The sequence below is a fragment of the Cydia amplana genome, chromosome 15 (assembly GCF_948474715.1).
Source record: "Cydia amplana chromosome 15, ilCydAmpl1.1, whole genome shotgun sequence".
NCBI classification, from domain to species: domain Eukaryota; kingdom Metazoa; phylum Arthropoda; class Insecta; order Lepidoptera; family Tortricidae; genus Cydia; species Cydia amplana.
The window spans coordinates 12,039,749-12,057,522 of record NC_086083.1 but is presented as its reverse complement, the minus strand read 5'-3'; the positions used below and the strand labels follow the sequence as shown (position 1 = coordinate 12,057,522).

The window sequence follows — 17,774 nt, the reverse complement described above, 5'->3', positions numbered from 1 at the left end:
TATTAACGTAAATCCGTTGGTCTCTCCGTCAATCGAACTTTTGACCCTCGATTCAGTTCAATGGTAACCGTATAAATAAGATAAATATTCATATTTCTGTTCCGTATAAATGTTCGTTCACACACAATTAGCTCCATTATATAACTCCTTGCACCAGACGCATCAAAATACAAACAAATTTAAAATTCAGATGGTAACTCAATATCATAATTCTTATCTTTATAAGAATAGCATGAAATATTAATTTTATCTCGACAATGCGTATTTTCATTGTCGTGGCTTCTATTCTTTCGAAGATCTTTTGTAAGTTTGTGAGTGGGAGATGAATCTTTTCACTCACGTTTGAGTTCTTTGTACATTTACCTTTGGTACCTTTTGATCAATCATTGACTGAGAAATGGTCACAGCGCGACAGGTCAAAGGGTTTGTTAGCCGAGACATTTAGAATGCTCATTAAGTTGTATATTTGTCAAGAGTTTCGTAAAACGCGCCCGAATATGGACTGCTTAGTTATTCATTATGTCTGTGTAAACTATGTATTTACGTTTCATGGAAGCATTACCATAGTACACACGGCCCGTGTCTAGATAACTGCGTTTACGTTTGTGGTTTTGTTTAAAGCAATTAAGGGGACGGTATATGACGTTTTCGATTTAGAGCTCACTTTGTACAATCAATTTGTTCAAGAAATGTTTAATAACTGCATTAAATTATACGTAAATTTGTTCACGAAGAAGCCGTGTACCGGCTCTTCACGGCATAATATTTTTTATTTGCTGTAATTCTCTACAAATCGACACTAAAAGTATCCAAAAATCAAAATATGGAGTTCCGTTTGAGCAACACGCATTACAGTTTTGCCTTTAACAGTAATTGAGTTGTTGTGTGATTTTGAAAGCTAGATAACTAAACTAGCAAATTATTATCTACTTATATTTTTACTCACAAATACAACACAGAAATTCAATCCCAAATGTAAACTTTCGTACAATTTCCATACATTGACGACATCACTCAAAATTCTTCTTCGAGTCAGATGGCCGCTGGCCTTGGATCGAAGCAGACGTGTACGTCGTCGTAGCTCGTTTTTGACATTATTTAGACATTTCATCATATACGCATACGAAAATGTATACCAGTAGATAAATTGTATTTCAAAAAATAGGGTAAATAAATTTATTTAAAATTTGATTTGTTGTTATTTACAGGTCGTAACGATCGAAAACAGCAGTAAACTATCCTAAAACAATACGATTACAATTGAATTTAAGTAACTTGTTCCTTCAAAACCCGCTTAAAATGAAAAAAGTTTAAAGACTCGTTTTACTGATTGGGATTGATTTTCATTATGCTGGTATCAATTTTGCGTCATTAAAAAAAAGTATATGACTTCTGTACGTCAATGACATTTGATGTCAATTGTAATCTTGTATTTACGTTAGAGAATATTATATATTCATTTAAATATTACTTACCTATTAATACGAAGCGTAATTCGTTTAATACCTGAAAGTCTTAGTGTCTACACCTACTTTGTTGCCGTTCGTTCCGTCTATATGTGTGCGATTACGTGCTGTTCTCAATAATCAAGAAACAAGCCATAATCTTCAAGAATAAAATAACAGCAAGACCAGCATTTAGTACTAACTAGTTTTTGCGGATTTGGAGACAAGAGATGAAGCTTACAGGCTAATACCGCTGCGGTCTGGTTATTGTTATGTGTATATATCGAGTATTATATAAATTTACTATAAAATAACAATGTTTTATTTCAATGACATTATGTGCGTAAGTATGTATGTTTCGGTGATTATAAGAATTTTGTCCACACAATAATTGTGCAAAGCAGAGACTGCATCATGCTTTCTTTACGGTATAAGCGGTATGGTACCGTTATTATTTATCAATACCGGTTCGTTTTGAAGGTAAAACTATACCGGTTGAAATACAAAGTACGGTACCGGTATAAAATTACAGCAGGGACAACCATTTTTATAGGTGTACAGTCAGCTGCAGAGAAAAGGTACGACCAGATAGATAATTGTATGCAGGGGTGGTACCTTTTCTCTGCAGCTAGCTGTACCTAAACCATCATTGACCGAGCGTTGGCGAAGGTCTCCGTTTCAACTTGGGCAAAAATGCTTTCGTATGTCCGAATTCTTCTCCTTTGCATATCACATTTCTCAACTGATTCTCGTGAAAATTCGGTAGTCCGATATAATTATTCGGTTTCTTTTTTTTTTGAACAATTTAAAATAGGCAGAAATTGTCATAAAGGACTTAAGCGCCAGTAGGGTCTGTGACACTTAAGACCACTGCGATTATTAGGTACTTACTGGCCCCTATTTCACCACGACCACGGTGACAGGTGCGACAGTTGTCGACATCACTGTTGCTGACGTCACAGGCCTCCATAGGCTACGGAAACCGCTTACCATCGGACGGGCGATGTGCTTGTTTGCCACCAACATTTTAATAAATAAATAAACTCCATTATATTGCCACTAAAAAATTCTTATTTTGCGAAGCTAATGACAATTGTCACAAGAAACACGGCAACTGTATCGAAATTGCGACACAGAACTCATTTCCTGTCAAGACTTACCGAAAATTCCTTGAAAAATCTTGTGACAATTGTCTTGTGACAATTGTCACAAGATTTTTTCGCGAGAGAAATGTCTGTTTTATCCGATATAATAAAGTTTTTTTTAATAATAGGTACAATGACGGTGGCAAACACGAATACGGCCCGCCCGATGGTAATCGGTAACTGTATTATTAAATTGTACAACGGGAGTTAATCGCGTATCTAAGTTTTAAGATTTACCTCCGACGTTTCGAGGACGGCGTTGTCCCCGTGGTCTCGGAGAAGACTGGCTTAAGTTGACATCAGCATCTTCTAACCGCGCGAGTTTTTCGAACTACCCGCACTTGGTCTTGTTTATCCGCTTGAACGTTTTGCGGTTCCGTTGTACAATTTAATAATGTGTAAAAATCGTGAAAGTTTAAATCAGTGTTAGCGGTAACTGTAGTCCATGGATGCCTATGGCGTCAATAACAGTGATGTTTTTGTCGTACCTGTCACCGTGGTGAAATAGGGGCCAGATTACGCCGCGCCGCGTGGAACGTGAGGTGCATTGGGGTAAATGCATACCATTCACTCAAGGAAAATAATCTCCCTTATAAGATCACTCGTGTGTCTGCCATTTTGTTAAAGCCAATTTTCACCGTAACTACTGGACTAGTTCAATTGAAATTTAGTACACATATGTCAAGTAAGGAAGTAGTAAGTCGGTGATCCGAAGATGAGTAACGTAAATAAATGAACTTTTAACTTTGCGGCGATTTTTGGTATCATGTGACATATCAGATATAATACAAAATTATAAGTAGGTGAGCAAAAATGTACCATAACCTAACTCAGAATTGTATTACATAAATACATATACAAAAAATAGTTCAACGCCAAAAGATTAATGGAAGACCTATGTCCTATAATAGGTGAGTTGGTCTTAAACAAAAAATATGCAATAAAAATGTGTAACTGTGGAACCCATAGTGAATCCTACTCGTACATGCTCGGTTTTTATATTATGTACCTATAAGATATTTTCTACTTTATACTTTATAAGTGTACCTACATAATATTTACTTATAAGCAGTTGTCACGTAAAATATTTGTAGATTTTTTTGGAAGTATGTGTCACATCATCATCATCTTCCTCGCGTTGACCCGGCATTTTGACACGGCTCATGGGAGCCTGGGGTCCGCTTGGCAATTAATCCCATAAATTGGCGTGGGCACTAATTTTTATGAAAGCGACTGCCATCTGACCTTCCAACCCATAGGGGGTAAACTAGGCTCTTATTGGGATTAGTCCGGTTTTTTCACGATGTTTTCCTTCACCGAAAAGCGACTGGTAAATATCAAATGATATTTCGTACATAAGTTCCGTAAAACTCATTGGTACGAGCCGGAATTGCAATTCGCACGCTCTTACCGCTAGGCCTCCAGCGATTTTTTTGAAGTATGTATAGCACAAAAAAAATATTTAGAAATGTAACATTTAAGGTAGGTAATTAAAATACGGTATAAACATTATTGGAGAAGACTTGGAGGAAGTGTCATAGGGATCTACATTCGATGCGTGGAAAACAAGTTCTTTTGTCTAATTATAATCCATCGGCAATCACGCGAGCGCATAAAACGAAAATCATTTCTTTTTCACTCCCTAAAACTCCCTTAACCTAATAACAGTAAAACAAAAAATAAAATATAGAGGGTTACCAACCAGCCAAAGAATTATAAGTAGATATATGCACTTATCCCAACGCACCTCACGTTCTACTCTGCACGGGGTTCATTGCCGCTCCTACCGCCGTAAGTAACTATCAACACCTACATTATCAAGGCTACGATCGAAGATAATCGCTTCAGCACTGAAATAATACCGGTGAAATACCGGTATAATATTTTTTATTTTAATTGTATTAATTTAATAGTGAAACAAAAGGCGAATATACCACATAAAAGTAAATCGGTAAAGATATTAGGGGTACATTAGCCAACACTGTTTCCATATATTTTCAAATTTTATTTTGTCCGCCTTAATTAAATTTTGCACCCTGCCGGAACTTTATTTATTTAAATTCTCATTTAATTGATTTTGAGCCTTATGAAAAGCCGTATAGAGTAGTTAATAAAATTTTACATCTGACTTAATGACATCTGGTTTTATTTGGTTTAACTTTAGAAAACGCGTATCTCGACAAAGCCATAATGTAGAAAATTGTCAACAACCAAATGAATTATTAGAATTTAAATACGTCACGTGTGACATGAACAGACAAGGAAAGCAAGATTAAATGTATTGTTTCTCTTTCTTCTTTCAATGGAACGTTTTTCCTAAAAGGAGGCCACTAAACTCAAAACGCAATCTTAAAAAAAAACTTGATGGGTCAGTGACCTGTCCCAGTAAAGTGAGGTAGTGTGCGTGAAGTGCGCTTGTGTGTGAAATGGGGTAAATTGACAGAATCTGAAAATTTACCCACCTCTACCGTCACCTTAAGATAAATCGAACGATGCAATTATGTAATAAAGCTTCTATTTAAGGTTTAATTGCTGATTACAATCAGTGTTGTATTAATACACGCAGATGCAACATTGTATTAAAATCCGTAGAAAAATACTGGGAATGAGCAATGGCTGTTTATTCAGTTGGGCTCAACAGTCGTCATAATTATGGGGAATTAACATTTCAATCTGATATTAACATAAATTTACCATTCATCGAAAGGTATCCATCACCTCGGGTGATGTACGGGACATTTGTGTCAGTTGAGTCGTCCAGAAGAATGGAGTGTCGCCGAGAGGTCCATTATCGACCGTATCGGAGCTAAAGTTCACACGTGACACAGGGGCTTCTGACCCCTTTTTTACCACGGTGACACAACCGTGCGGGCCGTCTGATGATACGACTCGCATCAGATAGGTAGTATCCTGTTAAATGCTTTTAAAAACTTAAAGAGACATGCAATTCGCTTTCAGAGCATCATCAGCATACCCCGGGGTTTTGGGTTACACTAGCCAAAAAAATAGGTAAAAACTGTAAATACAGAAACTATTTCAACATTTCTAAGCACATTTGAAGCTATTTTTACTCCTGGTTCGGCAATTATTTTTCAACAAACCAAGTTATAAACACACGAACTCACTCCCACACCCAAAACCCTGGGGATCATTAGGAGCCCTGCACATCAGGCCTCCACAATAAGTTAAGTGTAATTATGGGAGTGACTTTCTGTATTAAGATGGAGGTACTTACATAGTTGTGTTGCTTAAAAAATTATGTAACCAATAAAATCCATTACTCCTTCACTGACACGTCTGAAACCTCAAGAACGTGTTTCGGGCCCACGCACTCGTCGCCTACTTGACTTTCTCTCTGGATCTTGGACAAACAGGCTTGAGCAAACATTTTGAAATTCAAGGGCCTGTTGGTGGAGGGCTGTTTGCTGTCTACTTTGAATTAGGTTTACTTGACAAAGACATGATAGGTCAATGGCGTTTGCTTTACTTTTGAATTTCCTGAGTTTGGTTTGGTTTTCTTTTTTTTTTCACTTATAGGACGTTCACATTACACTGTGGCCTATATTATGCTACACTCTAAATATTGTGTATTAGCCTGACTGTAACTTTTCCATTTGACTCTTCGGTGAACAGTCATTGTCACCAGTAATATCTAACGCCTCTAATAATACGCCTTTCATCTTCAGTTGCGTAACGCCTCGGTCATCCACAATAGAATATTAAGTGTGTCAGCCATATGTCAGCACAACAATAAAGGATTCATTGAAATGTAAGTCGAATCGAACCGTCTAATCCGACCACCTCTCGAGTGGCCCTTTCTCATTGAAATACGAAGTCACTAATGTTCTCAAGTTTATAAATCGACTGAATAATCTAGTAATACATCACGCATTTCCACGCCCTTCTTTTGTTGGACAACAAATTGTATGGAGCCAAGGTATTTACATAAGTAATTATGTTCTGTTTTCAATTTCTGTCCTATTTAAAAATGAACGCTTGAAGGTAAAGTGCAGTTAATTAAATCGTTCTCACGTAAGGCCGACTGGCTCGGGCCAAGGTCTTAGACTCGGTAGGTTTTAAAGATACGATCTATCAGTGTTCCGAAATTTAAGAGAGTCATTACGTCGTTAAGGTTGGCGGGAATGCTCGAAATTTGTCGCTGAATCAAACGCAAAGGGAGCTCACGCAAGACGAGAGGCACTTAGAAGGGACATTGCGACACGTATAATTATGTGAGGCGTCGTTCCCACGCACAAGTCGTTATAGACTTCCGTAAATTTTGGGACAAGTTTCAGTTGACAAATGACGTCAATACAAACAAAGGACAATGACATTTCCTAATGCAAAGGGTCTAACATTTATTAGTTGACAGTTTTTGCTTTGAATAACTCCATCGCGACCTTTTCAGTATCTGCGCAGAGAAGGAACGATTTTAATATACCTAATATCTATAAATAGAAATGTGGCGTGGTGTCTAACGAATATAAAAACAATAGAGCATTATGTCCGTTGGTTTTAAAAAACTGCAGCGACCCCACAGCTGTTCGGCGCGGGCGCAGCGGGCGGAACAATACCGTTTTTATTTAAATTTCAGCTTCTGAAATCGGCCATATTGCTCAAGTTGACTGACCTTCAAAATTTTCAATTGCAAATGTCTTGCCTGCCGTCTGTCGTAAATCTGGCACGCGTTTAAATTGAAATTGACGAGTTCCATTTAAAACAATCAACAGGCGTTTATTGAATCTGATTGAGGGGCTTTGTCAAAATATGGGGATTTGGTTTTGTGCAGTTGACGTTAAATTAATAGAATTGGATTGATTTGGACTTTTTTAACTGATAAAAACTGGCAGCGATCACGCGATCCCGCGTATCAGGCATTTTTATTAAGGTCAAGTTCGCACGGGGTTGAAAGTTGTAATTATTTATTGATCCACAGCAAAAAATGAAAAAATCCCCCTTCGCATTGCTATATGGGCACGCAGAAAAGGTCAAGGGTTCGCGTTAGAAGTAATATTGATATCACGCGAAGCTTCAAGCTATAATATACTCGTATTCTCAAATCATTTAATTAAAACTTTCATTATCATATAAACAGACGGAAGATCTCTTTTTTCAGTGGTGAGCTAATAGTCAGACTGGTAGTGGTTGTCAACTGGTCATTATGAAGATGGTTTGTCGATGGTTTGTCGCTATCAATCTTCTCAGTGTTAGCTGCTGAAGTGTCTCCATATTTTGCAATAATTTGTATCGTGAAAAAAACTATAACGGATCTCTGCGTATCTGGTATTTGTTAATGCTATAGTTAAATTAGCATTTTCCAGAGCGGTCAACCGTTTACGTACTTTAGTTCCCATTTACCACGTGCATCTATCGTGGGAAACCGTTTAACAAGGGTGATATATTGCTGATAGCAATTAAAGGGTCCACTGATCGGTACAAACCTTATTGGGAAATTACAGTTATCGATACACCCTAAACAAACTAGCATGGGAATTTGGGGCTACTATCAGTCGGCGATGCTACCGAAAGCATTTACTTGTACAAACTATACAGCGTAGTTTCACCTGAAACGAAGGAAAACCCACTGACCAGTGGGTTCCTTTCATTCAACATTTTTGCTTGAAGAGACCTATGTAGTTGGTATTTGTCAGTGAACACAGATTATGCAGAAGGGGCTAGTTTGCGCGCGTACTTTGTTTGATTTCGCGTTTGAGGCTTAGCCGGTGTGAGGTGACGATGACACCTCCACTGACTCGAGGCCGCTTAGGTTGAATCAGCAGAGTCATACGAGCTTACAGGGCTATTTGCCTCAACTTCGCCTCCCCCCTGTAGTCTCCTCTTCCTAGTCCTTGCTGCAGGATCTGCTGGTTGGAGTTACCCCTAGTATCAGTATCAGTATCAGAACACAGATTATGCAGAAGGGACTGAGCGAGTTATTTTCGTAAGCAGTTCACGTAAGGATCGATCAATAAAAGCAGAGTATTAGTTATGGGCATGTTACTTCTTACTAATCGTTAAAAGTAAACTTAACGTATTTAGGTTGAAATCAAAAGTTCCAACCGTCACTTTCCCTGTTTGAAATCAGAATGATTAGATTTCACGGTCTGCGGTGACCGCCGTTCCCATCAAACCTTCGGGACGCCTCAACCGTGGCATTCTTATCAGTTTTTACGACAGACGCGTACGTTAAATACACAATTAATGCTCAAGGGGACGAAGAAAGTTATAAAAAGATGATATCACAAACCGTGATTAAAACTTGCACTCTTGTAACTGAGCGAATACCATTGCATTTTCGTATTACTTTCGAGCTGTTTCTGTGTGCGAGCTAAATGTAAATGTTAACACAGAAATCGGAAAGTCTCGTAATAATATTTCTGGTCGGTTCTGCTAGACTAAGATCAGATAATGCTGGAATTTGAAACCAACGATGTGTGGAAATATCGCGCTCGAAAATGATCTCTCTAAAGAGCTTTAGCATGCCCCGTTTCTTCTACATGTTTGAAATGAACTTGTTGCATCTGATTATAGTAATAAAAATCCCATAGTTTTTTTAAATTGTTGAATCCGCAAACTGACTTCAAACATTAGGCCAGTAGAATCCTCATTTAAAATGCTAGTTGCATCACTTTTCAGCACAATTGAAGACGAGTAACTCTGGTACAATAGATAAAGTACATAATTGCCTCTTACGCCATCGGTGTATTATTTCGCCCTTGATCCAATTCTAGTACCGTCTTAAACGATACAGTTTGTCTCAATTCAGTAAATGAATTTATGCGTCTTTATTTGGGTCATTTGAATGTCTAATTCATTCTCATATATTAACGATTTCATTACGTCTAGACAGGTAAATTACTTGACAACTTTTAAATGAATTGATATTGGACAGCTATGAGTTCAATTAAAAATATGTAGATACATGTATTTTTATAGGTAAGCATTAACATAATTAATGCAGAACCAGTTTAAACGTTTCTTTTAATATAGGCATGTCCTAGCCTTAGCTATGCTGGATTCTGTTTTTGCTGCCAGGATGCATATCCCAGAGCCATTAGCTTGAACAAGAAACGAAGATTTTTTTATCGCCAGGAGTCGTTAGAGGCATTGAACCATATCTTCCTTCCTGAGGGTAGGCAACGTGAGAACTGTAACGTACTTCCATTAGTTTCGTGTCGGTGCCTGCTACAATTTAGCATTTAACAAGTGCAAGTAATGGGAATTGTTCAATTGTCTGGCTTGTAGAGATAAGCCAATGGTTTGTTTGCTTTCCAGACCTTAAAGAAGCAAGGCAGGTGTTTAGATCGTAACGATTCCTCTATAGTTAGATTTTAATCGAAAGTATTTAGTGTGAACTCCTTGTTGTTGCATTTGTTCGTCCTCTGACTCATAAATTGTACAATTGAAGCAAATTTTTACAACAGCGCGCAACATGAACATTTTACCGTATCATGCAGTGAGATTTATTCATTCGACAATTGGCCGGTAAAAAGTGAACGACCGTTTCGTCAGAGGTCATCAGCGTTGCAGTTGCGTGTTGAAATCGATCTCGTAGTCAACAGATGACGATTTAGGATAGTTGGGGGATAGGGAATTTCTCCCCCGGACGGTTTTGTTTCTGTTTTGAAAGAGCTTAAGTGCCATTACGGCTCATATGCTGTTCCTCCCTTTTTATTTTTGTAGTGTTGGGGTGGCGTAAACGCAGATGCGTGGCGATCGATACGGCCGTTACGAGATCTGTTAATATGTTCAAATTCGGAACACGTGTGAACACCTTTTTTGTTTCGCCCGCATCGCGCTGTGTCGAAATTTTTTGACGGTTTATCAGAGTGTAACGCGACTTTCTTTTTGCGGAGCCGCTGCGGACTGTTGGAATTTACAAATGATTGTAGTATGAAATGTTTTAAACTAAATAACGGTCACGTAGTATAGTAATGTTACACATTGTCCAAACAAAATGCGATGATTCAATGATATTATTTTATTATTTCCCTTGAATGTTGACAGTATTCGCTAATTCATCAGTTTCATCAAACATTCAAACAATGTGGGGTTTTCAATTTTATCACTATCCTCGTAAAAATAATACATACTTATAAGAACTTTCATATATGTAATTATATTTTTAGGATTGGTAAATTACTTAGCACATCTGAAACTATCGACGATCGAAACTATCCATGTCTTGTCAAGTTCAACTTAAGGGTAGACGCCAATTCTTATTTGAATGCCCATAGGGTCACGAAAGTACCTAAAAGTATATGTTACCTAGCTAAAATGGCACAATGTCAACCAAAACGTAGGAGGGTCAACTTCAGAGCGATAGCAAACCAAAACAACAATAGGTATTGTCGGTGAAAGTGACAGTTAGAAAATCAATACGACCGTTAGTGTCAGCGAGGGCGCGCACGCGCCGGTGTATTATTTTTCAAAAGGGCGTATGAGTGTGTAACGTTTGAGCGCACATACGACGTTTGTGCGGATAGTGCACGGTATTGTTGCGCGCTGGTGATTTATGCACGTCAGCCGATTTATTAGGGCGAGCTCCCTTAGTGAAATTATGAATATGGGGCAATGTTATTTAGGTATTAACAGAATTTTTCCTAACTGTCCTCTTAAAATAGGATGAAGATGTGTTTTATGACGAAGTATCTAAGCTTTATTATGTATTTAAACAACGAAATACCTATATGTCTGCGATATCTACTGGTTTTTTTTTTAAATCTAGTACTAGTTAAATTTAATGTCCACCCAAGGTAAGATTTCTGCTAACAAAAATCTAAAATATTCTGGCATATTATATTCATAACTGCCAGGTATAATTGTAATTCTGAAGAGGAAATTCAATCCTCACGGATTCAAACCCTTTAGGGTATTATCAAGTTTCAAGTAAAGCAATTACTTGACCACCAACTGACGTAAAAACCCTTCGCGAATTGCAACAATTTCTAATTCTACCCATTAGAATTAACCCCCGCTGTTTCGTCCACTTACGTTCACAGAAACGCAAAACATTTGGGTTCAACGACTTCTAGAGGGCCAAATGTGTAATTATGTCATAGAAAAGGGATAGAAATAGGTGACCCGGTTATTTAAGGAACCCCTGCGTTGTTCTTACAGTTGGTCAGTTTCAGACAATAGAATTTGTGACCCTTGATAGCTCCTTGTAAAATCTTAGGAAGCCATTGCATCTGCTAGGCCCAATGCAACCGATTTTAATGTCAAAATAGGCAAGCTTTGGCGAATGACGTGATTTAAATGACACTTAGCACGCTCGAGCCGAGATAGGTACGATTGAAAAAAATACAATGAGACGTAAACGTAACTATAACGGCCCACCAGTAAAGCGACAAAATACGCTGAAGTTTACAATAATAGTCACTGTTACAACTGGTCCGATTCTCGCTTTTTAACAATACTAATGACCATCTTAGAGATTTAAATTTAGACAAAAAGTGTACTCAATTTGGGTACTAAATGTTGTGCGTTTTTTACAAGTTGTGTAATGTTGTAGCATCCTGAGTCGTTACGACCTACCTCAAGCGGATTGGCGACCGTTCCGTACGCAACATACGTGCATTCTTGTGTATGTACTACCTACAGTCAATTTGCCAGACAAGTGGGCATGATGAATGATTTCAATTTGATTGGGTAGCTACCTGTGTAATATGCACCTACGACCTACGTGCAATCCTTACAATGATATTGCACTATCACGTATGTATTAGTTAGGATGTATTGTACTTTTTTTTATTTGTCACTATTTCTTTATGTAGGTAAGTTACATTTCGCTTCAATCAGGCAGGACTATTTCTTATGGCGTGTTTTTACAATGATCAGTGTTAAGTGCGAGTACATACATTTGCTACTAAACGCAAGTAGCAAATGTATGAACTCGCACTTAACACTAATCAATGTGTAAACAGGCCCTTAGAGGAAATATACGTGTCAAATTATACAGTGTCGCAAGTAGCAAATGTATATGTGTAAACAGGCCCTTAGAGGAAATATACGTGTCAAATTATGCAGTGTCCTATTAAACTTTATTTTCTACCATTACCAATGTACCTAGGACGTACGTTCAGCCTCACTATGACGTAAAAAAAACCGTCGCCATGTTGCGAAGAGCGCATCACTAGCACGCATGCCATGCGCACTGACGCGGCATCGGCGTCGATGCGATCCATTTAAAAATGCCGTAAACGTCATGAGTTTCTATGCCTTTACGACCTTTTGAAATAGCTGAATGATCTATCGTAAATACGCATTCGATTTAAAAGGACGTAACCGTCATTCGAGTTCCTACTTTTTTATGGCTTTTTAATTTATTATGATCTATCTTACGCAGCCAAATCGCGTGAATTGGACGAGCCTGCAAATTATTGATAATTTACTAAACAAATAAAGTGCGTGAATGGTGATATGTAGTAAATACTAGTTATAGGTATAAGTGTACGTATAGATTAGCTTACTACTTTTATATCTCATTAATTAATTTGATAAAGGTAGGCTAGTAGGGGTAAGATAAAAATAATTGGCCTAAGTATTTATTTTTATAACTTTTGTAATTATGGCGGTGATAAATAGGTACGTTTTGGTTTGTGTTTAGTGTTGAAAATAAGTTTTTCAAGTAGGTAAATGAAACTTATAGAGGTCCTATTTATCCATTTAAGTGAAATTTAGTTTTGTTTATTTAGTTTATATTCTATTTGAATAACAGTTCTCTAAGCCTAGTAGTTCTCTAATTTAGAGATGTAAGTACTTTTTTGTAAAATGTAGAAATAAAGATAATTATAAAAAATATTAACTTTTCATAAACTCATAAAAAAGTTAAAACTAAACCTAACAAGACACCTATACCTAACAAAATTTCATCGATTAAGTTACATTTAAGCAAATTCTCATGTTTTTTATTTAAAAAATATTAGCGTCATTATCTATACATAGTACTCGCGGTAGTTCATTTAAGAGTAAACAAGTAGTTCGCGACATATGCGTTCGCGCACCGCGTTGTTTTCAACTTTTCACGCACACATGTGTAGTCTAAAATGGGACAAATGTGGGAGGCGAACGTATCTGGATGTCAAAACAATATAACTAGGTCAAATATATTACAAACCCAGGCATATGGTCACACTGTTATTAATTTGTTTTGCTTAACAATGAACAAATATGCTAACGTCTTTGAAATTTTAGAACAGCCATTTTATTAATAAGCAGTTAAATATATTTTTTACCTCAAAATGTCCCCTTTGGTTAAGAAGTTAAGAAAAAACTCCATTAAAAATTAACTAAGAAAAGATTCGAGCTTAATCTTAATTTTTAATTGCAAGGTAAGTAATTAAAGAATAATGGACTTCCTTGCTCCCTAAATGAATTCATTGACACGTTGATGGTCAAAAAAATGCCATTTGACTCATTTAAGGGGCGACTGAGATCAAGTTTCGAGGGTTGAATGAACCAAATCAAAAATTTTGCTAAAAAAGTTCCCCTCTCAAACGCCTAACTTGCATTAATAACACATTACGGACCACTTAAAGCGAAAGACTTTTATATCTAATCAGGATTCTGGATCAATAAGGTACCTACCAGCCTCGCTAAAATAAGGACATCATAATTATATTATACAAGCCTAATTCAACAGTGCACTTATACTAACGAGGTACTGAACAATGAACAGAGTAATAAAAGTGTCCTTTTCAATTCAAGTAGTCATCATTAACTAGCTAGACTAACGACGCCGACGCAGGCGCATCGCGGCTACGGCATTCGACTTGACATTAAATAAATATTAATTATACGAGTATATAACCTTGGACATCGTAGTTCTGATTTATTATCGCAGTAAACCAACATTTATGCACCTTAAAACAAGTTTTTCTCCCAAACCCGCAATAAACTGCATAGTGATATCACTGATAAGAGATAGAAAAAACAAAAACAAGATGTAATATTATGATAAACTGACCTGTTATTCTCTTCTGCGTCTTGCCACTCTCGGGGCTCGATAATTTCGTGGGCGATTCTTGCGATGGTGCACTTGGCTTAGGCGGCGCCATGGCCATGGGTGCTCTTCTGAGGGCCGCGGGTACCGCCGCCGCCGGCACTAGCGACCACGCGAACCTCTGAGGGCCCGGCAGAGGTTGCTCGTTCGCGAAATCGAAGCCCCATCTCTGGCTGTCCAGCTCCAACTGTCTCGCCAACTCCCGCTCGACAAACTTTCTATTTTCTTCCCTATCGGTGCAGCCAAATAGGTTTCTTCTCACTCCCTCGAGCGTGGTGACACCTCGGACCCGTAACGACCTCGTGTCCAGCACGGAGGTCGTCTGCAGGCCGGGCGCTCTCACGCTTAACGCTGACATCTCTTCTAGCCGACTGAGTCCACCACCAAACACAGCGCGAACACACTTCTCTGATAGCATACGCGGCGCTCTCTTCACCTAGCGTAAACAAGGTCAAAATCAGTTTTTAAACGCAACACGACGTAATAATCTAGGCACGCAGATAGATGTTTGGTCCATCACGCACTAATAAGAACACGAGTTGAGTTTCTAATTCAGGTTGGTGCAAGTGAGCGTAAACAATTCGTAAAAACACGCGACGTCACAAAACAACAACGTGCGTCCACACGACCGAGGTACGTCCGGAGACTGACGAAAAAATGAGCAAAGCTAGGCGTCGCCAGCGCTGCGCGTGCGTGGCGTGGCGCTAGCGGCGTCGGTCGAAATAGTTCCACTTCTCGACACCGTGTGGCGCCACCGACCTCAAAAGTCGCGTGCGCTCGTGCTTTGTGATAACGGAGCGGCCATCGAGTGTTGCCTTATCGCGTAGATTTGAGCCATATTTGTTTATTATTTCAATCATTCATTATTTTAGCTTATTGTTTGTATTATTAATACCTATATAAAATCATTATTCATATTCATGAAATCGTTATTTATATGAATAACAATGTTGTGACATCCTTCAATTCAATTCTAGTCAATTTTATTTTACTTATTTATTATATATTCATGATTTCAATGAATTTTAATTTTATTATAAATCTGTCAAAATGTTGTGTTAATGATTAATTTTATTGTACTTACTAACATGTAGCTGTAATGTATTATGGTACTAACAATATTGTATGGAATTTTTAATATTCTGAAATAATTATATTTATTTATAAAACGTATTTAAGTAAATATATCAAAATTGTCTTTAGGATAAATAAAGTTGACGCTATTGTTTTGATTACTCAACTAACTCGATTAGATGGGTACTTACCTACTTAATTTAATGTAGGTTCCTTAAAGTCATGATATGTATAATAAAACACCAAAATAAATTTTCATAATTATTTTGATAATTAAAAATGATAATAAGTTAACTCTTAATTTTTTTTAATTACGACTATTATGCGCACTATAAAAATGCGCGAAACTCAAAATTTCTTTGAGTGATCAACTGAGTAACCTTTCTTATTATTTTTCGAAATTAACGTAAATTAATTTGCCAGAAATTACGAATCTTACCATTTGTTTATATGTATTTTAACGATATAGGTACCTATTATAACAATAATTTAAGAGAAATTCGAAATTTTCTTATATATAAAAAACATATTTTGTAATATGCACTCTGAAATTGTTCAGGATAATAAATCGGAACTATGGGAAGTAAGTCCAGCAAATTAAAAAAAAAATCCCCAAAACTCAGATAATTTCTTATAATGGCAACACTAAAACTTGTTTACGAAATAAAGAAGACGTGTCTAGTTACGTGTGCAAGCAGTCAGGCGCTTGCGGTGGATGTGTTTCTGAGTAAACCATAGTCGTTTCGCTCTTTCATACGGTCAAAATGAACGGTGCGCAGTAGATAGAAGATATATTAATAGCTTGTAGGATCGCCGCCATCTTGCCGAAACAAGGCTGACTAGATTTGAGTTAGTAGATTTACCGCGATATTTTTATTATTTTACGTGTTATTCTTAACATGACATTTAAAACAATCGTACCGATTTTTTTGTTTTTTTTTTTCCGTGACGAATGTAACTTTTTCGATCGAAAACTACATAAATATCATATCTTTATATATTAAATCGCGTGATATTGCCGTCGTAGGGAAAAATAAAAATTATGTGGCGTATTCCAAAGTTAAAATATTATTAAAAATAGATAAAATGTTGTTGGAAACTCACCATTCGAATATTTTGAAAACTCGAACGCGGAAAATCGTCAATTTGCCGTCGGGGTTCGCCGCTGTACTAATTTTCAAGATATGACAATGACGCGTAGCGCGAGCGCGGGCTCGCCCCTGATTGGTCGAAAAAGGCGGCTACCGGTTTCATTGGCCGGCGTATTTTAGGCGGCAATTTTCGGTTGGCTGAGGGACCGGATGGCGGGAAATGAAGGACACTTTCCGGCGCGCGAGACTGGGCTCGAAAAATTGTTAGGCGCGCTTTGAATACTTTTCGTTTGTAAAGTAAATAGAGGCTGATGAGTTTTCTTTGTTGAAAAACATGTGCGAAGACTAATTAGGTAGGTACCTACGTAGTTACGTACGTACATTTGGATGGATAAATTGGTTGTTTTGTTTCGTCCGCGAAATTTGAATCGATTGACCTAATTAATTTCTGTTTTATTTTAATATATCTACCTAATATACTGTTGTATTTGCGTAAGATGTATTCTTGTTGTACCTACCTATTCTTTTAAATATAATTAACTTTTCTTTTTAATATATTTATGTTTTGTGACTTTTGTGTTATGTTTATTAATAGATAATATTTTAATAATATTTGGAATTAAGCTATGCACATTTCTGTCACCTAAAAAAAACTGGCTTAAAAATAAACATTGAAAAACAACACTGTTCTCAAAGTTCTGGTAGATCAGCGGTGACATATTGACCTATTTAGGTAGGTATAACGGAAATCGGCGCGCGCGCAAAAACTATATCCGCTCCGAACAGATGTTACTACACATTTGTGCTTAAATAAATTAAGAAAACATGACTTAAAAGTTGTGGTGGGAATATAAATTAAACATAAGTACATACATGCAATAAGTATTAGGTATATACCTACTTACCACGTTGGAGGTTGATTAGCTACTTTTCACCGATTTAAGAAATAGGATTGAATGAAAGAAATGTGGAAAAAAGGTTTCACTTTTAATCATGAGATTCAGTTATTATTCTC

The 17,774-nt window shown here is 37.2% G+C and overlaps 1 protein-coding gene across 1 annotated transcript in view; it reads right to left on the bottom strand.

Annotated features, from left to right (window-relative positions):
- The window catches only part of LOC134654579 (uncharacterized), a 46,509-nt gene extending 29,642 nt beyond the window's left edge, over positions 1-16,867 (bottom strand). The window contains exons 1-2 of the mRNA XM_063510047.1: positions 16,773-16,867; positions 14,559-15,030 (exon numbers count right to left, since the gene is read on the bottom strand). Coding sequence (XP_063366117.1) covers positions 14,559-15,030; positions 16,773-16,775 — 475 coding nt within the window. The 5' untranslated portion in view covers positions 16,776-16,867. The remainder of the gene's footprint in view (positions 1-14,558; positions 15,031-16,772) is intronic.
- Between the last annotated feature and the right edge of the window lie 907 nt (positions 16,868-17,774).